The sequence below is a fragment of the Cupressus sempervirens genome, chromosome 1 (genome assembly GCF_028749045.1).
Source record: "Cupressus sempervirens isolate cs-2001-9-10 chromosome 1, ASM2874904v1, whole genome shotgun sequence".
Lineage (NCBI taxonomy): Eukaryota > Viridiplantae > Streptophyta > Pinopsida > Cupressales > Cupressaceae > Cupressus > Cupressus sempervirens.
In genome coordinates, this window is record NC_143118.1 from 48,199,223 (window position 1) to 48,222,549 (window position 23,327).

Here is a 23,327-nt window from a genome sequence, read left to right on the forward strand (position 1 = left end):
ATGGGATTTTAATTTCTCCTCTGGGGCGGGCTCTATAATTGGTAATAAATTGCCTAACAGGCCGACTTGTGGTCTTGCTGGCTATAAAAGTAGAGATCTAGGAATTAGGAAAAACAGATTGAAGTTAGATAGAACGAAAATGCAAAAGATTAGCTCTGTAAGCCTGAAGTCATAAGCTCGCTAATTGTAATTAAGACTATTATGGCTGCAACTAGGTAAGCCTTATGCCCAACATGTTGAATAAAGATTATATGATCATTGTTGCACTGATACCTCTATAATTTGTTGTGTTTTCTCTATTTGGTGGCTTTTCTATGTAACTCTAAGCAAGGGTAACTGGAAGGTGCTCTCTTTACCCTCCACCCTTGTGTCAAGTGGTATCAAAGTGAGTTTCTTTCTTGGCGAAGTTTGGGATCGTATAGAACTTGGTTAAAAATTGGTTGTAGGGTGGTAAAACTAGATTCTAACCGATAACTTGCGCAAATTACAACTCTTGCAGGAAATATTGTCAAAAATGGCTCAAGATAGAGGAAATGCAGACAATGTTATTATGGATATGTTGAGACAAATTGCAGCTAGACTTAAAGCTGATGAAACGGCCTAGAGAAGAGGAGTGCATCTTGAGGATGTTAGTGATGAAGAAGAAGAAGCAACAAGAGTGAATTTTAAACCTGAGGTTGAACAAGATGAAGAAAGGCTTTTAAGAGCTTTGAATAGAGAGAATGCTAGACCTGTTTTTGAACTTTCTACTTATAATGGAAGGCTTGACACTAATGCTTTGTTGGATTGGATCTCTAAGATTGAGAAGTATTTTGATTATGACAGTATCCCTGAGGATAGAAAAGTGAGAAAAGCAACTACAAAGTTGAAAGGGCATGCATCTCTTTGGTGGGAACACTTGTAAACTGATAGGAAAAGAAGAGGAAAACAAAAGATCAATACTTGGGTAAAGATGACTAGTAAGTTGAAACAAGAAATTCCTTTCTGTTGATTATTAAGTTAGTTTGTTGAGAAGAATGCAAAACTATGACTGTGAAAGATTATAATGAAGAATTCTACAAGTTGGATATTAGATCTGGACATGTTGATGGTGAAGTTGAGAAAGTTACTAGATACTGGCTTAGGAACTTCTATACAAAATGAGATTAGCTTTGTAAAGATGGAAAGTGTTGAAGAAGCATATTTGTATACCTTGAAAGCTGAAGAATTTTGGTGAAGAAACAAGAAAGTAGACAGAGAGCAAGAGGTGGAAGATTTCAGCGTAGTTGAGAAAGATCTTATGGAGAAAGTAGCAGATCTGAAAACGCATCTAATGACAAGGGCAAATAAGAATGGAAAGAAGATAACGAAAGCAAAGGAAGAGATAATTACACTAGAGGTAATCATACTGGTTACTCTAGGAATAATAGTAATGGAAAGAGAGAAGATAGATCTTGATTTAAGGGAACTCGCTTTAAGTGTGGTGAAGGACATAGAACTTTTGAATGTAACTTTTCTAGTAAGAAAGTGGGAAATACTAGCATAAACACTTTGATTCGGGAAGAATCTGTTGATGTACCTAATGAACCTGAGAAGAGAGAGAACCTGAGGATGAGGAGAACCTTTGGAATGAGCAGTTAAAAAATGAACCTATTTTAAGGAAAAAGTCTTTTTAAGACCAGAGGTAAGATTGAAGATAAATGTTGCACAGTGATCATTGACAATGACAGTTCTGAGAATTTGGCATCTCAAGAATTGGTGACTAAATTGAATTTGCAACGGTTAGAGCAACCTATACCCTCATCACATTGCTTGGATCAAGGATGAACATAAATTTCGAGTAAGTGAACAATGACTTGTGAAATTTAAAAATTGGGAATTACTTTAATGAAATTTTGTGTGATATCATGCCTATGGATTGTTGTCATATACTTTTGGGGAGACCTTGGCAATATGATAGAAAAGCTTTGCATGATGGTAGATTGAATCAGTATACTATTTGGGCTAATGGGAAGAAACAAATATTGTTGTATTTGGTTGAGAAATCTAAGGAAAGTCAGTATACTTATGTAAGAGTTTGTTTGGTTGAAGGAAATAAGTTTGTGAAAGATATGAAGAAACAAAATGTTTGTTTTGTTCTAATCCCTAGAAAGACTAAAAGACAAGATGAACTTGAGCATGCACCGAAGGTTAGATCTTTGTTGGCTGAATTTCAAGATATTATTTATGGTAATATTCCTGATGGATTACCCCATGTGAGAAGTATAAGTCATTGTATGGATTTGATACCTAGAGCTAGTTTGCCTAATAAAGCACCACATAGACTTGCACCTGCAAAAAATGAAGAATTGAATAGACAAGTACAAGAATTGCTAGAGAAAAGACTGATTAGAGAAAGTTTAAGCCCTTGTGCAATACATGTTATATTAGCACCTAAGAAAAATGGAGAATAGAGAATGTGCACAAATTCTAGAGCTATATAAAAAATAACAGTGAAGTATAAGCTTCCTCTTCCTAGGATGGATGACATTATGGATAGATTGAGTTGAGCAAAATATTTTACAAAGATTGATTTGAAAAGTGGATATCATCAAATTAGGATCAGAGAAGGTGATGAATGTAAGACTGCTTTTAAGACTAATGAAGGTTTGTATGAGTGGTTGGTTATGCCTTTTGGTTTAACTAATGCACCTAGTACTTTTATGAGGCTGATGAATGAAGCTTTGAAGAAATTCTTTAGTAAGTTGTGATTGTATACCTTGATGATGTATTGATCTACAGCAAGACTAAAGATGAACACCTTGAGCATATCAGAAAAGTTTTACAGAGGCTAAAAGAAGAGAAGTTGATAAATCTTTAAGAAATGTTCTTTTATGAAGGAGGAACTTGTGTATCTTGGTTTTGTGATTTTTGTTAATGGTTTGAAGATGGATCTTGAGAAAGTAAAAGCTATTCTTGATTGGCCTACACCTAAGAATGTTGTGGAAGTTCGATCATTTCATGTATTGACAAGTTTTTACAGAAAGTCTATCAGAAATTTCAGTTCTACTTGTAATGCTATGACTGAAACTATGAGGGGAGATAGAAAGTATTTCAAGTGGACACATGGAGCAAATAGAAGCTTTGAAACATTGAAGGAAAAGGTCGCAGAATTACATGTATTTGCTTTACCTAATTTTAGCAAAGTTTTTCAAGTTGACTGTTATGTTAGTGGGAATATCATTGGTGATGTTTTGAGTCAAGAAGGTAAGCTTATAGCTTTCAACAGTGAGAAATTGAATGATGCTAAGAGGAAGTACTCAGTCTATGATCAAGAATTTTATGCAATTATTCAAGCTTTGAAGAAATGGAGATATTATTTGATGCCTAAAGAATTTATGTTATACACTGATCATTAAGCTTTACAGTATTTGGGAAGCCTAAACAAGTTGAATTAGAAACATGTGAAATGGGTTAAGTATATCCAGAACTTTTCTTTTGTGTTGAAACATAAGAATGGACAGTCTAACAAAATGGAAAATGCTTTGAGAAGAAGTTTACTGACTGAGATGAGAGTCAAAGTACTTGGCTTTGAGGATTTAAAGAACTTGTATGAAATTGACCCTGATTTTGCAAAACCGAGGAAAGCTTGTAAGAACCTTGTGACTGATTAAAGAGATAAGTGAGTTGTTTATTTCATTCAGGAAGACATGTTGTTTTAAGCGAGTTCAATTATGCATACCTAGAGGATCTACGAGAGAGAATATAATTAAAGAAAAACATAGTGGTGGACTTGCAGGACATTCTGGGATTGACAAGACAGTAAAGATGATTTCCAAAAGATACTTTTGGCTGCAGATATATAAGAATGTTCAAAAGATGGTAAGTAGTTGCAGAATATGTCAAGTTGCTAAAGAAGTAATCAAAATGTTGGCTTGTACACACCTTTACCTATTCCTTCCAAACCTTGGGAGGATATCAGTATGGATTTTGTTTTGGGAATGCCTAGAACTCAGAGAGGTGATGACTCTATCTTGGTTGACAGATTTTCTAAGATGGTACATTCCATACCTTGCAAGAAGAAATTAGATGCAGTACACATAGCAGACTTATTTTTCAGAGAGATTGTAAGACTTCAAGGATTGTCTAAGACTATTGTTTCAGACAAAGATATTATATTTATTGGTTATTTTTTTAGGACGCTTTGGAGAAAGATGAATATTGATCTTAAGTTTAGTTCTACATTTCATCTACAGACAGATGGACGAACCAAAGTTGTCAACAGAAGTTTGGGTAACCATTTGAGATGTTTGATTGGAGATAGACCTTCTAACTGAGTTTTGATTTCGGCACAAGCTGAGTTTGTATTCAACAATTCTGTGAATAGAAGTACTAAGAAGACTCTTTTTGAAATTGTAAATGGCATGAGTCCTAGAGGAACTATTGAATTAAGGAAATTGGATGCTGAGCTAAAGAGTAGTGTTGAAATTGAGGAATTTGTGGATTTTGCATGAAGAAGTTAAAGTAATCTACATGACAATAATCAAGGATATAAAGACAAAGCAAATCAAAGGAGAAGACATAAGAATTTTGAAGTCGAAGATGAGATAATAGTACACTCAAAGAAAAATAGATTTCCAGTTGGCACACACTAAGCTAAAGATGAAAAGTTCGTTCTTGTAAGATCTTGAAGAAACATGAAAGTGGTAATGCTTTTGAATTAGAATTGCCCAAATATATGGATATTTCACCTGTGTTTAATATTTTAGACATCTTTGAATACCATGAGTCAAATGAAGAGGCAGTTGATAAACCTGATTATCCTAAGAAGAAGACAAAAGGGATTGAAAAGATTTTGAACACCAGAATTAGTAAGAGCACCAAAAGAAAGGACTACAACGAGTACTTAGTTCAGTGGCAGAATAAGCCTACTGAATACGGTTCTTGGATCACAAAGGCTGAGTTGGATCTTCATGATACTTCTCAGAACATCAGGACTTCCTAATGTGGACATTAGTTCTTTTGTGATCCCAAGTGTCTAATGCAGAAGCATCTTGGGTACTTTGGCAATCTTGCATCACCAAACAAAAAGATTTCCTTTCTTTTGTTCTTGATCATTGTTTGGAGAACGGTCGTCATTGTTCATGGTTTCTCTTTCCGTGCAAAACAAAATTCCATCATTTGCGGAAGTTATCCTTCCTTTGTTTGAGGCATCATGATTTACTGGCAACTTGGGTAACGTGGCGCAGTTTCATATGACATCTTGATGTTCCGTGCACTTGGGATTCCCTTGCGGAGACATGTGTGGACCTATCCTTGTCCCTGCAGAAGCTAATTTGCTTGTTTAATGGGTTTTTGTTTTCTCCTTTGGAGTAGGACCTATAATTGGTAATAAACTACCCAACAAGCCGACTTGTAGTCTTGTTGGCTATAAAAGTAGAGATCTAGGAATTAGGAAAAACAAGATGAAGTTAGATAGAAGGAAAATACAAAAGATTGGTTCTATAAGCCTGAGCTCATAAGCTCACTAATGATGATTAAGACTAGTATGGTTGCAACTAGTTAGGCCTAATGCCTGGCATGTTGAATGAAGATTATTTGATCATCGCTATATTGATACCTCTATAATTGTTGTGTTTTCTCTATTTGGTGGCTTCCGTGTGCAACTCTAAGCAAGGGTAGCTAAGAGGTACTCTCTTTACCCTCCAACCTTGAGACAGATTTTGCTCTTAGAGAGATATGTTTGATTTAGGCAAATGAAAAAGCACATTTTAAAACATGCATTTGCATTCCTAGAGTCTGTTTTGCATGTAAAAAGCTTTTCCCAGTCAAAACACCACATGTAAAAGCCCTTATAGAGTGTGATTTGCACTACAAACTCACTTTGCATATGCATTTAACTCATGTGTTTGGCTTTTCAGGGTGTGATTTTTCCCTTAGATCAAAAAAGTTGGACTTGGAAGCCAAAATAAAAGATGTCTTTACATCTCAAGGGTCTGATTTATCATTGAGAGCACAAATACATGCAAAAATGTTACATGTTAAAGGGTTGGGAGAGAGTGTTTCACATCAAAACTCACAATTGGTTGTAATTTTAGCTCATGTGTTTGCATCTTGAAACCACGTTATGGCTTTTGAATGCATGTAAATGCATCTAGAGTCCACAATTTTCACCAATACATGCATAAATGCCTCATGTAAATGCATTTCTAGAGCACGTTTTTCACCAAAAACACCCAAATACATGCATTTTTCTGAAAACGTTTGGCATGTAGATGTCTTTGGCAACCACATTTTAGCATCTTGAAGGAAAAATGCCCATGCTATTGGACCTCCTAAATCTGATTTGCACCAAAAATGTTTGAAAGAAGAAGATTGCAACAACATCTTGGTCTTTCATGCTCATGCATTTGTCCTTGGAGACCACAATTTGCATTGAAACTTTGAATTTTTTGAAGGCTCTTGATTGTTGCATGTGTTTGCACTTGGAGAACCCGATTTTGGAGAAGACTTGTTCATCCAAACTTCTTTTTCCTCCATTTTTGGCTCATTGAGCTCCAAGTGAGTAGAAGGATTCAATTTTCTTTGTATTTCTTAATTGTTTTGCTACAATATTGCATTCTTCGGCTCATTTTTGTCCATTTGTCGAAAAACGTAAATTGCATGTAAAAAGAGTTTTTGAAGTTTCTCAAGTTTGATTCAAAAGCAAGAGGTAAGTTTTAGTTTTGTTTTTTGTATTTCTTCCTTGTTTGTTGCTTATTTTTTGTTTGTTTTTGAAGAAAAGTTGAAGTTTTTCACCCAAGAATGCAAATGCATTTCCATGTTTCCACCTCCCATACTTCATACATTTTCCAAACTCATTCATTTTCCACTTTCCCATACATGTAATCACACTCTTTGAACCCAATTGCATATTTTACATCGTGTAAAATAAGAAGTTTTTACCACATGCAATGACATCTAGAGAACCCAATTTGGGTGAAAACTCACATTTTAAAGCACCCAAACACTCATCTTGCACATACCCAAATGCTTCCAACTTGCATTCTTGACCTTTCCCAACAAAAACCATATTTTTGCTCACATATATTCCATCCTCCTAAACCCAATTTTGCCCATTTTTGCCCAAAATACCAATTGTTCCATTCATTCCCAGCCTTCAAAAGTGTTTAATAAGTATCTAATCCATGCTTCAAACACCCATCTCTCATGGATCCTCATTGTAACTCAAATCTTAAAGTTTCCAGGGATTCGATCTAATTGAAAGATGTTTTCATCTTCATGTTGTGACGCACACTTCAAGATATGTCAGAATTTCCTCAAACAATAGAGACATCCCGTCAAGAAGACGTGCTTCAAATCCAGGGAAGCAATAAATCAATTGGTCTCCTCTTTCCCAGTGGCTGGCCTGGAACCTGAGTTCGTATGGGAATGCAGAAACGTTTTCCAAGTTTACATCCAGACATCATTGAGAAGGTTTTTCAAAGTGTCAGTAACTCCAAAATGTACAAATCTAACAAAGAAGAATTCACAACAGTGGAATGAGGAAAAGCTTGATTATATCGAGTTTTCAATTAATAAATGGCAATCCATCAAAGAGAGTGCAGGAGCGCAGAATACAGACTTCCAATCAAGTGATCATCCATGTTTCCATCACCAAGTACAAAGACCTTTGTTGATTATCTACAGGATCAATTCAATTCAAAATCAATAGCTTCAACATTTTCTTCAAGTGTTTTTCAGCTTTGTAGTTGCAGAAGATGAATTGCATGTAATTTGATTACATGTCCTCATGACATGTAATCCAATAATTCTTCTCACCTAGTTTGACTAGGTCAAGGTGGTTCCTCCCACCTTTTTCTCCTTCTTTCTCTCACTTCTTTTCCCTATATAAGGAGTGCCCCTCATTGTAAAAATCATCTTGTGTTGTATGCAAGAAAGCTCTAATAAAATTGTGCAAGCATAGAGGCAAGAACCTACAACGCAACAGTAAATTGTGAGCCTCTCATCGGGGAGGTCTTGGGTTCGAATCTACTCGAAATTAACACATAATAATAATTAATCTTAACAATAATAAATAATCTAGGCTTTGGCCAATTACCTATCAAAAAAAATTTGTGCAAGCATAACTTTGATTGTGGAGTACTATTTTGACTAAAAGTAAATACAAATAAACAATTGGAGTTGAAACTTTGATTGAGAGCAATTGTGATAGTACAAATTAGAAGCTTTAACTATAACTTGTGTTTGTTATCTTTGATTCATGTTGTTATTGTATGTTTAAATAATAGAGCATAAGACTTAAGAAGCAATCTAAGAGTGATTGTGGTAATACATAGACTAGAAGCTTTGATTGTAGCTTGTATGTCGTCTCAATTCACAAAAATAGCTAGAATTCCCGACTTCTGGAAGTCTTTGCGCTCCAATGGTAGAGGTTATTCTAATAGAATATATTAAAACAAGACATAGAACCAAACCAATACGCTTTCAATCATCCTTCGAGTTGGTGTTGGTTTATCAATATCACCATTTCCAGCAATTAGATAGAAGTATAGTTAGAGATTTCATCTTGCCTATTACTCCCTCCACGAGTAAGTGAATTCTTTCCTGAAAAATAAGAGGAAAGAATATTGGTAACACCTCTTACAAAATCTCTCAACCTCTTGCTAACCTTGAGTTGATCCAAAGAACAGTGACAAGGGGGAGCCCTCCCTTTAAAGTAGGAGAGACTTTGTCTCATATGTTGTGGCTGGTTTACCTATTTTGCAATTGGACTTAAACAAACTGTCGGTCGCAAAATATCCACCCAACAAGGTACAAGGATTACAAGGTTTTGAAAAAGAGCATTTGGATTTATGGTTCAAGAACATTGCATTATTCCTGCATGGACTTAAGCAAACTCCCCAAACCTAGCCCATAAGAATTAATCACATTTCAGAATTTAGAAGAAAACATTTCAAAATCAGTGGTGAAGGCATGGTGATTCCAACTGTCTATGTCAATGATCTTCTCATCACCAATAGTAGAGCAGCAATAGGGCCAATACTAATATTTACACTAAGTTTGAAATGATGGGTTTAGGCTTCCTATGGGACTGCCTACGTGTAGAATTTTGATAACTTGACCATTTTAATTTTGGAAAATCTTTCATATGGCCAAATATAATGCAAAGTCTATGCTTATGGAAGTATAGCACTTACAAAAAATTTGCCATTGTTCAAAGAATCAATATATATTGTCAATTTGTTGGTAGCTTGATTTATCTTCCTATCATTTGACCAGAGTATTGAGAATCGCCACAATTTGTTCAATTTAGGCGATTTGGCGATTTGACTTGACCCTACTGATTTTTCCTAACTCTTTGAATCGCCTCGTCAATTTTTTAGGGATAAATCGCTTGAATCATCGGATTAGGCGATTTTGGCCTAAATCGCTGAGTTATGTGCCCCGTGACTCGGAAAAAAAATATCAAATTTTTTTTGTCAATTTCTTTTTTTTGGGTTGCATCTCAATTATGAGTTATGATTATTTAATTTTTTTATTGTTCAATCAGCAGATATTGGTGTTTTGGATACACATCAGATATATAGTTACAAATAACTTTGGCAATACCTTCCTTGACCAAACATACCATGAGCTCCAACATTCTTAGAAGATTAATTAGATCCTCCATAACCTCTTTCCATCATATGCAACACTTTAAAACTTTCATTAGATCAGATATATGATATATCATATTATCAATTTCTATTTACTTAAGCCACAATTTACATTATACGTTTGTGATGGATTTATCATTTATGTTTCTTGTTTATCTATGTTAGCGTCTATTTGATGATGTTATAGTGTGTTTAAGTTATATTCAATAAAGAGTGTATGAAATAAGTCTTAAATCGTTAAAATCTTTAAATTTCAAAGGTTTTTTCACTTTGCCCATTCGTAGCCGATTCATAGGCAAGCCACAATTCGCATAGGCCTTGTCGATTCCGATCTGATTCCGAGTTTTGGTTCTTTGCATTTGACAGGTCTATGCCTACAACATACCTGCCTAGGTGAAGAATTTTGTTAAATTATTTCATTTTTGTATCAAAGACTAAGTATGCCAAGACAGTTTTTAAAATGTTCAGTATACCCAAACATAATCTATAATCTATGCTTGTGGAAGTTAGGATAAAACTCAATTATATGGATTCCACATCAGGGAAAGAATTAATGTATTGTTAATTGGTGGGTAGTTTGATTTATCTTACTATGTACTTATGTTTTACACTAAGTTGTCTTTCCAGATTCATGTCCAAGCCACAAACACAACATTGGCATGCTGCAAAATGGGCTCTTCAATCAAAGGTATGTACCATCAAGTTTTGGCATGCTATATCATAGTTCTACATATTCAAGTTAACTGGATATATAAACTCCAATCGAGCTGGATCAGTCAATACTCACAAATGTATGCTTTTACTCTTGATTCAGAAGTAATGTAATGGCAGAAAAGGTAACAACATACATTTTACTGGGATAACATATAAGCCAGCCATCAATGAGGGAGTGAGCAACCTAAATGCAAAGGATATTGATTGATGTTCGACTTGAGCAAATGATACCACTCAATCATCCATGACAATTATAGTAAGCTAATATGGTGAAGAAATGTCCATCATGCCAAAACCAAGCATATTGAAGTTCAACACCATTACATCAGACAGATGATCAATAATGAAGACATTTTGCCTGCAATATTCTCCCACATAGAAGCAGATTGCAGACATAATCACTAAACCCTGTGGAAGGGATGAATTTGTCGAAGTTGGATAAACTTAGGATTTTTTCCGGATTGGTCATACAGATGGATATTGGATATTGTAGCGCAGTTCGGTAAGCTAATGTGTTTTACAAATTCCTAAATTAACTGATTTGTTAAATCTACCAAAGGCTTGTGGTCATTTGAATTTTCATGAATTTGTTATATGGTCACTATACTTGCTGTGCAGTTGCCACTTTTATATAGTGGCATAATGTAATGTCAAATTACTGCCTATGCATTCAAGTTCAAAAAGTTGATAACAATGTTTTCAACATACATTTTAAGCTGATAGTTCTGAAGAAAGAAAAGGCCATCAGGCTATAGAAAATTCTAGCAAATAATGAGTCATATGAGAAAAGGTATTGAAGTACAAAAGCATGACATAATAAAATCTGGTGAACAAGAATGAATACCTGCTTCCTATAATTACAACCTCTATTTCTTTTGTAGTACATAAGGAGACCACATTTTAAGACCATGGCAGCTTGTCGCATCATTGTATCTACACCAAATAGTCAAAGATTTGATCAAGCTATAGTATGCATTTCACATATCTTAGACCAAACATTGAACAAACAGAAATAAAAAACTCAAGGAAAGAAAATGAGAGTAACAGATCACAAAGTAACTACTCAAATCTGCCATTAAATTGAATGATCCTAGCAACATAATTTAACAAGCATTTTGCAGAAAACTTATACGGCTCACTCCATGAAGAAAATGAACACATCGAGTAATAATAACATTCTGAACAGAAGAGTAAAATACTTACCATTGACAATGATAACAAATATGGCATGCCAAAATGGTGGTATGATCTTTGGAGGTAGCATAAGAAGTGGGTACCAGAGGTTATCAATCTTATACCACCAATAAACTCCAGCAACATGCAGCACAAGGACTGACATAATACCAATCAAAACTGATATTTTTCTTTCACCCTGAATGAACCAAGAATCTGTGTTAGCCTGAATTATCTAGATAAACTAACAAAATTCAGCTCAATGCAAATAAACCCAAAGTAAGGTACAATGAATAACTATACTATTACTAATACTTTAAGAGACTATGTTGTGAGAAATACTGCCCCGGCCTTAATTCCATTTCAGAAACTGCTGTAGAAACTCAAACTTCCCAAGAAAGTGTAAAAATGAACACAAACTTGTTTATCAATCTTTCCAACTAAAATGTTGTTGGAAACAGGTCATGCAATTTCCAACAGAACTCTTGTCTGGCCATGCATTTAGAATCCAGAGAAGGTAACTTTGTGCAAGAAAACCTTTTCAGATGCATTTGAATATTAAATTTTATGTAAACAGATAAATCATACAAAAAAAAATTAAAGAGCTCATTACACTTGCATAACAAATTTACATGTCACACTACATTTGCAATAATGTCATAGCCATGCATGAAGAAAATATGAATGCTTTGGTAGTTAAACACCAATCAGACAGCCTATATTGTGATAAACAAACTTCTACCCCTAGTGATTAAAAAATATTTAGATAAATATCATCTTAAATGCAAAAAAATAGTTTCACCCATTAGATTTATTGAGCACAATTTGCAACATATTCCAATGCCTTTTTTATGATGTCATAGCCATACATGAGGGAAATTAGAGTATTTTGGCAGTTAAACACAAGTCCGACAATTTTTAATGTGGTGCTACAAACTTTGGTTTATTAGAGAAAAAAAAATAATGTTAGTAAATACAATTGTCCTCGTTCATACAAATAGATAATTGCACAAATGATTCCTTTTGTTCTAAAATCATAAGTCAATTGATGTTATATTTTGGTCTTAATGTTATGGCTTGCATTATTTGTTTCAATCTTTTGACTCATTTTCAAATTTACTCATTTAATGTTCCATTTTGCTGTTTCTAGAGGGTCGAGACCTCACATTTCAGATTTTCCCTTTTGGAGAAAGTACTCCATCTTCAAGCGTCCTGATCTACCAAAGAAGTATGTTACTATGTTATATCCTTCTAACCGCATCCAGTTATTTAGGATGCCAACTTCTCTCTTTCCCTGGTCTTCGTCCTTCACCATCAAAATGCATACAGAAATACTATAAACTATGAAAAAGATATACAATACAAAAATAAATATGAAAAGTTAAAAATGGAAATTGACATCTAAGGCTCTCTGCTCAAAGATACATTAGAGAGAAAGAGGATCCCAGGCTCTTCCAAACAAAAACATATACTTAAAATGCCCCCCGGTGGAACATATTAAAACACTACAATTACAATAGTCAATATAATGCCTTAAGCAGAGATCTCTTCTGACTCTAATAAGCAGCAGCCCTATTGAACCTAAACAATGAATGCATTAAACAAGTGTTGTTTCTTGTTTAGGAGATTTTCTTTGTCACATATGCTTGACATAATGATTTTTATGGGACTAGCTCTCTTGTATAATAACAATTATATTATTTATGTATTACAAAAATTAACATATATGTATATATAACACAATATGACTCATATATAGTTCCGACTTCACTAATATCATCTGATATATGGTGTGTGTTAGACCATGTGAGGTTTCCTTACTCAGATATGATATTCTGTAGGTTACAATGGATTTATATATAGATTACAGCATACCGACTTGTTGTTGTGTGATGCTTGCTAGCAATGTAACATGATCTACTTCCCCTTTAAACTCTTCCTTATGCAGAATATCAGATATATTTTCTAGTCCCTAATTCTTCCCATCATGAGTAAATAACACTTTATTAATTTCTTATCCTTTTCGGATCAAAGGATGTCTCTGGAGAACTGCTTGAAACCTTCTGGAATAGGGCATAGGGTTTCGTTTCCTCTACCGAGGAACAAGATCAAGGTTGTCAATTCCAGAATCTTCCATTAAATCTGAATGAATCCTCTGGGAAGTCGGCAAGCAATGGCCAGAACCTGTTGCAGAGAATGCAGCAGCAGACTGTGGTGTTCAAGAAGGAAGACTCTTCTCCCCAAGCAAGTTGCAAGATCTCCCCCCATAAATCTGTAAATGTGGGTGCAAAAAATGATGATGCATAATGTGGTGGCATCTGGTGATAGCAGCAACTCATTGGCTAGTGGGTGTCGCACTTCCTCCAACGGTGAACAGGGATGTAGAAATACAACAAGATGTGGGGGGATCTCAACCACAGAAAAACCTCCAAACTGCACACAAGAAGAAAGACTTTTGTATACAGGATGAGTACCCACTGGGTGTATCAATGCCTCCTGCCAACAAGGACATCTCGATGGAGTTGGATGCTGAGATTGAAGACAAAGTTCCATAATGTTGTTTTTTCTATGTTTGGGCTAATTGGCTGATTTAGGGCCATTGGCCATGTTTACAAGAGGTGTACACTTAGATCTCTGATAACTATGAACCAATACTTGATGGTTGTGTGCAAATTTATCCAGCAGCAAAGGGTTTTGTCACTTGTTTTTGAAAAGATTCAGGACAGAAACAGGATTTTTTGTGATCATGTTTGGTGTTGGGAGGAGAAATTTGCACTAATGCTGAAACCCTGGCAACCAGATTTCTGTCCAAATTCTAAAGCTTCAACAAGATCCCACTCTGGGTAAGGCTTCCCAGTTTTCCTCTCCATTTATGGTTCTTGATCCATGCTTGAGGTGATTGGGGATTCACTCTGGGAGTTTTTGTCGGTAAACAAGGGCTCCTCAAATCTATTTCATTCTACATTTGCCCGCATTTTAGTGGAAATGCATATTTCTGAAGGGCTGCCTACAGAAATCAAGATCAAAACATCCAAAGGCTGTTGGGTGCAGCTTTTGGACTATGAAAGGGTCCCCTTCACGTGCAGCAATACTTCCAAATTGGACATTTGGGTATGAAGCAAAGTAACAAGAATTGGAATCCGATCAGAATCGGCAAGGCCGAGTCGAATCGTGAATTGACCATGAAACGGAATCGAATAGGCAAATTTTAAAAACCCTTGAAATTTAAAAATTTTAACAACTTCAAACTTATTTCATGCACCCTTTATTGAATATAACTTAAACACACTATAACATCATCAAATAGAAGCTAACATACATAAACATGGAAATAGAAATCATAGGATCATAAAGAGTCAAATCATAGAATGTATGTAAGATGAAGATCCATAAGACAACAAATCATAAATGTATGTAAGATGAAGATCCATGAAATGTATGTCTATCAGTATTTGTAAACAAAATTTGAAGACTTTTTGCCTACCCGCACGGCCGATTTTTCGCAATTCACAAAGGTGATTTTGGCAATTTTTTGCATGAATTGGTGATTCAATGAAATTGCTGATCTGGTTCACTGTTTTAAAAAAATCAGGAACCATGAATCGAATCACCAAACCGGCGATTCAGGCAATTTCAAGGCATTTCTCGTTACTATGGTATGAAATGTGGTAAAGTGAGGGTGTAGAAGGAAGCTTCTAGGTGGAATGATGCAACCAAATAGAATTACACAGTAGAAAAGAGAAGGGAAAAACAAAAAAAGTTTTCCCAAAAGGTTTTCCCAGACTGTGGCAGGGGATAAGCCACAGAAGCCCACAGAAACCAATGGGCAATATAAACAGCTAGTGAGGCACATCAATGTTGACTTGTTGAATGGGGCTGACAAGGAGCTGCACCCAAGCAATGTTGTGGCTACTCTGGAGGGAAGGGAGAGATGCATGCAGGTCACTGGGCTTAACTGAGAAAGCAGTACATCCAGGTGAAGATGGCCAGTCCCAACAGGATGATCTAGGTACAGAGAACCAGGTACAACGCCCCAACAATGATTCTTTTTTGAGAGAGAGAGGCCGCCAGAGTTAAAGATGGGTGGCACACTGTCAAAAGGAAAAGGGGGAGAAATTTGAAGAGTAATCTCTTTAATATGACCCTTCAATCTAGGTACAGAGGACCAGGTACAACACCCCAACAATGATTCTTTTTTGGGAGAGAGGGGCCGCCAGAGTTAAAGATGGGGGGCACACTGTCAAAAGGAAAAGGGGGAGAAATTTGAAGAGTGATTTCTTTAATATGACCCTTCGATCTCAAGTAGAGGGAAGGGACAAAAGTAAGGATTAATTCATACAGTTTTTAATTTTGAATGATTTCCTTCCTACTGTCAAAATGAAAAAGGAGAGAAATTTGAAGAATGATTTCTTTGATATGACCCTTTGATCTCAAGTAGAGGGAAGGGACAAAAGTAAGGATTAAGTCGTACTGTATTTAATTTTGAATGATTTCCTTCCTGCAGTCTATTTATGTACTCCTTTGTTGTTTATCTTTTTCTCTGCTACTCCTGTTAGGGGGTGGTAGTATCACTTGTTGTTTCTACCCTTGGCTCAGGTCAAGTTCAATCTGGTTTACATTTAATACTAATAAAATAGACTTTTCACCGAGCCAAAAGAAAATCTGATCCTTTCCATCATCCCAATCGATGCTTGAATCAATGATGGAGAGCGCCTTCTTATGTTCTATGCTTGGGATGAGGATTCATGTGAAATTCATGACCCGCATCTCTGCTTAAATCATATTATTCCATTATCAATACTAATCGCTGCATAACCCAGATCAGTTTGGCACTCCTTAACAGAATTGCTTTCCATACTTGTAAATTGCTTATTCATCATATGACATCGATCATTTACATCAGCTAAGGATTTGCGATTACAATAATTACTGTCTAATGTGCCTCTTCAGAATACAATACAATCAATAAAGTATATGGATTACAATTGGCACTGCTTGTTATGTTGACATTAATCTTATCTATTAATATTGATTGACACAAACATATCTCCTATCGTTATTGGCTCCTCCCATTCAATCTGTAATGGCGTTTAGATTCTTCATTTCTTGAAGCATTCGTCTTTCAAAATTGATGTGTTTAAACTCCCTCAGGATACCCTCTTAAAATCTGCTCCAAATAGACCTAAATCCTTGCAAATCACCTTGCAACACCTTGGAAGGTTTTTTTGGCTTGGACAGCAAAATACAATTTAGAAAATGCAAAATGTGCTTTTGTTTAGGCATCAAAACCTAATAAACAACTTATTGTCGATAAACGACAATTGGTTTGCAAAATTATTACCAATTTTTTTGGTGTTCACTTGTCGGACAGAACTTACTGCAATAAGTTTAAAATCACTGATTAATCGGCAATTATTGCATCTATGTGACTCGTGAGTGTCGTCAAATTTGCTAACACAAATCAAATCTAGCGAAATAACAGCAAATAGGGAGCAATACCCACCTCAGAAAAAAATTCAAGCAAGTGCAAAGAATTATTATCAAACAAAGAAACTAACCAACCACCCACGTTTATCCCCTAGCATTTGCTCTGACCCCAGATATTCTAGGCTATAGTACGTAGATATTTTATCTGCCTGGGAGGATGCCACCATAGAGAAATGTTGAGGTTAGTAATGGGTACACTGGTATTCACTAGACTCTTCCCTGGCACAAAATTAGACAACATAGTTGTGGGCTTGCTTGGGAAGTTTACAGCTTTCGCAGGTCACAACCTTAGCACATTTAAGAATAGTACAACAAAAACAATGCATGCTGTTCCTCCATACACAATGTTCTGTTTGCCTACAAACCCTTCCTATAATTATTCTATAATAGGTATCTGTTTTCAAATTTTCTTTCTTCCTTTCCTACGGAGTTGTGGACTTGCTTGGGAAGTTTACAGCTTTCGCAGGACACAACCTTAGCACATTTTAAGAATAGTACAACGAAAACAATGCATGTTGTTCCTCCATACACAATGTTCTGTTTGTCTACAAACCCTTGCTATAATTATTCTATAATAGGTATCTGTTTTCAAATTTTCTTTCTTCCTTTCCTACAGCAGTTGTCATTTTGAATTTTGTATCAGTTTTGTCTCAAATCTCAATTGGTTTGAGATTTACTCAACTGAAAAGATTCGAAGTGCATATTCCTTTATACACTCAACTAAATGCAATTGATGAGAAGCCAAAAACACAAAAACTGGTCTGCATAAATCAAACCTGCGCCTCTTCTAACACATGTAAATCAAATACAAGGAGGCAAAAATGAGGCATCAGAATAAAGCACCACAGCATCTCAACTTGGATGCTTTTGTTGCACAACTTTCCTAAGTCTTGGCCCACAATAAGGAGCATGAGGCTACTGTTAAGGATATGTCACATGTGCTTAGAGAACTTGTGAGGGTGGTACTGCCACTATTTGTGGTTTTAAGTTTCAACGAACCAACTTTTGATGTTGATACCCACTGTGAAGAGCAAACAGTTATTTTTAATGAATTTCCAAGTCCAGTTGCACCAAAATAAAATATTTCCATTTATCCTTAACATTTGGCATTGATTTATTAGCTCTTCACCGGTTATTAATTATTAATTTACATATATTTTGTGCAAATTATCACTGTTTTATATATTTTAATATTATGTGTGTGCATGTGTGTCAATTTATGGCTGTAGACAACCACAAAAATCTGAGTAAAAATATTATAGCAAACCGCCAAATCTAAACAGGCAACTTTACTTATTTCCATAAGTTGCAATAAAATTCTTCAGTAACCTCTAAGCAAGAGAACAAACTCCATTTCAAAACCATGGAAAGACATTAGGATGCTGCTCAGAAATATTATTGCACAACTAACATGACATATATACAATTATTAAACAGTTGACATTTCATAATGGAATATAATATATAGAATCACCTTAAGTGCGGTTTGCTTCCGTACAAGATCATTCAGTTTGATCATAACTGCAGTTATCCAGAATGAAATCAAGAAACCTGAAATGCAAATGACAAGTGTGTTAAGTTTATCACTTAACTTATAGCACTTATTCCCAAAGTATATGCCTACTAGGCAGAACAAGGAATACAACAGAATTCTCGATAATGTTTATTAATTAATGAATGCTGCAAGGCTGCAAGCAACATTATCCTAGCATGATAAACTGAAGCACCAAAAGAATGCAGCAAATCTTTCATAACTAGCAGTTGCCCAAAAAATACAACCATAGTTAACTATGTTTAAAACAAAATATACAAGGACCTTTAGATGTGATCTTCCGTGCTTTCAGTTATTATATAATACTGGAGTAATGTTAGAACACGAATTTAATGCCTTGAAGATTAATCTTGGTCGAACTGGTTTACAATGCTAATACTCAAAATATGTCCAGCAATATGCATTAAAAGGGGCCATCATGTCAATGAGAGAGTGATGGAGTTATGAAAAGCGGCATTGGATATTCTTTTCAAATTTTCTCTTCTCTATGTAGAAATCATAAATGTAATGAATATGAGTTTCCTTGTTGCTATGATGATTAATTGAATCTTAACATTGTACAGAGAAAATTCAAAATCTTGCCTTGAAACACCGGGTGCGGTAACTCAAGCTGATATAAGTAATTTAATAATCTTACTTGTGGAAACAAAATCGTGCAATTAAGGTTGAAATACAAGATTTCCAGCAGAAATGAAGGTTACGAAAAATGCTATAAAATATACAAAGTTAAAGACTTTGCTGAATGTTTCAATTAAATGAAAATCATGAGAACGTCATCTTTAAAGAGGTGACAAAATCCCCGCACAACCATACCTGGGTTAATAATTAGGATAATCGATGTAAGGTAGCAATAACCCTTTGGTACCATACCTGGATTACTATTAAGAAAGTATCTAAGTCAGGTTGAAAAAATAATGTGTTCAAACCAGCCCCCGATATATATTAGTTCTATGACTTCTAGCTTCGCTACGTTAGTGCATCGAAAGAGGTAGAAGCGGAAAAGATTTCAAAGAATAAGAGGGAGTAGTAGTGAATTCTATGCAAAATTTAAAATAAGTATTTGGAACTGCATTTGCCTCATCTACCAAGTGCTATGAGTGATCAAAATATAATACAGAAAATAAAGTTGAAATAAAACTTGCAACAAAAATGAAAGTGAAAAAAAAACTAAATAACACAAACCTTGGAGATGCTGGCGAACGAAGATAATGAACAGTAAAAGCGAGAAGGGCAAGACCTGCTCAATCCATCTGGCCAGCTGCTGGATTTCATATCTCTGAGAACCAGTATTGTTATTATTATTACTACTAGTATTATTAGCACTATTAACATCATCATCGTTCCTATCCCTTCTAGCGACCACGTCGGCAGCAGTAGATAAAGATGGCATCGAGGTTAGCGCAGTCTCAACTCCATTGCTCTGCAAAGAAGAGGTCGCGGATTCGAACCCTTGCTCTCCGCGTGAATCATAATCATTTCCACTCCCGTGCTCCTCCGCCTCGCCTGCGCTGAAAATTCTGATAGAAACCTCCGCAGCCCCTGCATCATCAGTAGACCTTGCCGCCACGTCATCCCCCCGGCTGAGACCCCTGAAAAGGAGTCCGCCGCTGGTAGAATTCGACCCCGTTTCCGAACGCCGGGTAAAATCCAATAATGACGATATTGGTGACTGTATTACCCCTGCCAGAGAAAAGGGTAGGCCATACCTTCTAAAGCTTTCCATGACCCCAACTAAAACTCACAATAATTGCACGCTGCCTACCTTTCAATTGTGAAAAGCCGTAACCCTGTACCTTTCCTGCGTCTTCTGCTATGGCGATTCTGTAAAGCTGGGTTATTTGCAGCTTTCAAGACTTATATTTGTTGTTTTTCAATGGCTCTGCTCGCATCGGCTCCCACCAAACAAAGATCAAATGGTAGGAAAGACGCGCTCCTCCTCCAAAAATTTATTGTTTGAAGTAAATTGTCATGTAGGCTCCCACTTCACAGTGCTCCCTTTAATCTCTCTATCTCTCCCCCAGAATGCGAGCGGTGAGATCTGGTCTTCTCTCTTCTCTGTCAGCAGTCAAGTTTAAAGCTCGACAGCCTGCAGTTTCCGCATTCCAAGCTCCTGCAAAATGTTAAACGAGGAACGAGGTCATTTCCTCGGAAAAGACACGTGCTGATATTTAATTCCGTGTCTGAATTTATTGACACGGTCGACGCTACCGAGGAAACCGCATAGTTTGAAGCTCGCAAAAAATTAGACAAGAAATGTCTCCAAAGTTGAGCGGGTCCAATTTTTTTCTACACCATTATTAAATTATATATTATTGTTGTTGTTTTTTCTTAAGTGAATTTGGAGCGAATAATTCAAATGTAATTTTGTAGTTTTTGAATTTTGAAAATTAATTTGTTTGGATGATGTCTGTATGTTTATTAGTACTTGCCGGTAGGCTAAGTACGATTGTGTCATTTTTTGGATTACTCACGTTAACTTGTTATTAAATGACTTCTATTTTACCAATAAAAATTCATTTCATTCCATATTTTTCTATAAATATTATGTTTATGAAGAAATACATGTCAATTTTTTAACTTTACAATTTATATATATTAATTTTCTAACTTTTAATTGGATGAATGGATTAGAGTCTTATATGCGGATTTGTGAGTTTGCGAAGTTGCGAGAAGTATTTTTTAACAGAATATTTGTTTCTCTTCTCCCTAATGTTTAGCACATTTGTTATCTATTTTGTTTAAAGTGTTGATTTTACAATAGAAAACAATATATTATAATAATATAATCAATAATTTGATATTTCTAATTTTCTAGAACTATTATAAATAATTTTTTTAATTATAAATAAACACATTGAAATATTTTTTTAAAAAATATTTTAAATATTTACTTTAATTATTTATTACAACTCTTAAGTGAGTGTTATTCCCTTCAATTCTTGAACTTTGTTTGAATGATTTATTATATTAAAAATTTTAATACTATTATTAAATGTTTTATATTATATTTATTTCATTCATCCACTATTAATACTTATTAAATAGTTCTTTCAATTTTTATAATTTAAATTTTAGTATTATATTATACACTTTTTAAAAATAAAATATTATAAAATAAAATTGAATACATATTTTTTCAAATTATGTAGCATAGTACACAAAAAGTATTCTTTCAATTATTATATTTAATTATATATTGTTAAAGTATAAAATTATTATTCAACTTATTTCATATGTATTGTAATGTGTAAATCTTATGTGAATTAATGTGTTGGTTACAAAAATTGATGTTTCTTAAATTTGAACGATTTGTCCACAACTATATTATTGTACAAAATGAATTATATATAAAATATATTTGAAAAACATTGAATATGATTATTAAAAATAATGAAAGTGCACATTACTATATTTCATACATATAATAAATATATAATAAAATTACAACTAAATTTATATCAAAATTAAGACTAATACAAGGCAAGTACTAAGCCACTATGTGGCACTTGTTTGAAGTTTAATCCATGGTGAGCACTCTTTTGCTTGAGCTTGCAATAAGGTTTTGGGATTAATCGACTACATTCATGCATACTTATTAAGGTAGTTTGTGAAAATAATTATACAAATGACTATTTTTTAGGAGCTCATTTAAGGGTTTTCCATAGTTCATTCATGCCCCACAAAAGTGTTAAGGAAAGTGATTGCAAACAAAGACAAATACAAGGGCCCCACAAGTCACTAGCAAAAGGCACAAAGTACATCTCAAAGAAATACATTGAATTGCATTCCAATAAGTTTCTCTATTGCCTATTCCTAAATTTCTTTGTTTTCTTATAGTTTATTTTGTCATCTTTCTACAAAACTGAACAAAACCTGGCAAACCCACAACATATTAGTGTATGGGAGTTAAACAGTAGTGTGGATGAGAACCAAGACCTGCCATGTTGGGGTATGATTGCAGAAGACTCGCTGATGTCAAAAAAACTATGCTTCCAGATCATTTGGGAGCTTTGGATGGTATAATTAACAACAAGAATTTGACAAATGAGATGCAATTCAATCATTTGTAAAGTTTATCATGCCAAGACAAGCTAAGAGCATCACAAAATTACATTTGTCAACTTTCAAGTAGACAAAATACTTCCTACTCTAATGTCCAAGTTAGGCATTTAATGGGAAATTGTTGCTCGACCTTAACAAAGTCCCCACTCACAAACACATCAAATCTTGTAAATGCATAAGAAAGATAATTCTTTGTAATTGCAAAATAAAATAAAGGGATTCTAAGACAATGGCATACTCTAAAATTGCAAAATAAAATAAAGGGATTCTAAGACAATGACATACTCTAAAATTAAGACAACTCAAAAGAAAAAAATTGTTATGATTTAAGCAAAGATAAATAACAATAATACAAAGATATATCATAAGATATCTCAAGAAAGAAAACAAATTGATCAAGTTGGGTATAAAGGAAAGGGAAAGCTAATAGGAAAATGGAGAAACTTAAGAGTCAAGTATGGACAAAAGAAAAGGGCTCATTGCACCTTAAGATGGTAACTAGAAAGTATCCTAGGAAATTTATAGTTTTGTATCCACATTGCTATTGTGGTTTTCAAAGTTATAGGTGGAGGAGCTCATGAGAATTGATTTTTGAACAAAGGGGATGCATGAATGCGTCAAGATAAACGAATATGTAAAGAGTAACAATAAGCTAGGAAAGGCAAATAAAATACTACGATGACAATTTTTAAATCTCAAATACATTAAGTTTCCACGGTCCA

The 23,327-nt window shown here is 34.8% G+C and overlaps 1 protein-coding gene across 2 annotated transcripts in view; it reads right to left on the reverse strand.

Moving 5' to 3' along the window:
* Positions 1 to 20,842, reverse strand: part of LOC149576109 (uncharacterized) — a 62,468-nt gene extending 41,626 nt beyond the window's left edge. For both annotated transcript variants that reach the window (XM_089816327.1, XM_089816324.1), the window contains exons 1-4: positions 19,726 to 20,842; positions 18,466 to 18,542; positions 11,535 to 11,703; positions 11,176 to 11,264 (exon numbers count right to left, since the gene is read on the reverse strand). In XM_089816327.1, coding sequence (XP_089672453.1) covers positions 11,176 to 11,264; positions 11,535 to 11,703; positions 18,466 to 18,542; positions 19,726 to 20,266 — 876 coding nt within the window. In that variant the 5' untranslated portion in view covers positions 20,267 to 20,842. The remainder of the gene's footprint in view (positions 1 to 11,175; positions 11,265 to 11,534; positions 11,704 to 18,465; positions 18,543 to 19,725) is intronic.
* Positions 20,843 to 23,327: the final 2,485 nt, after the last annotated feature.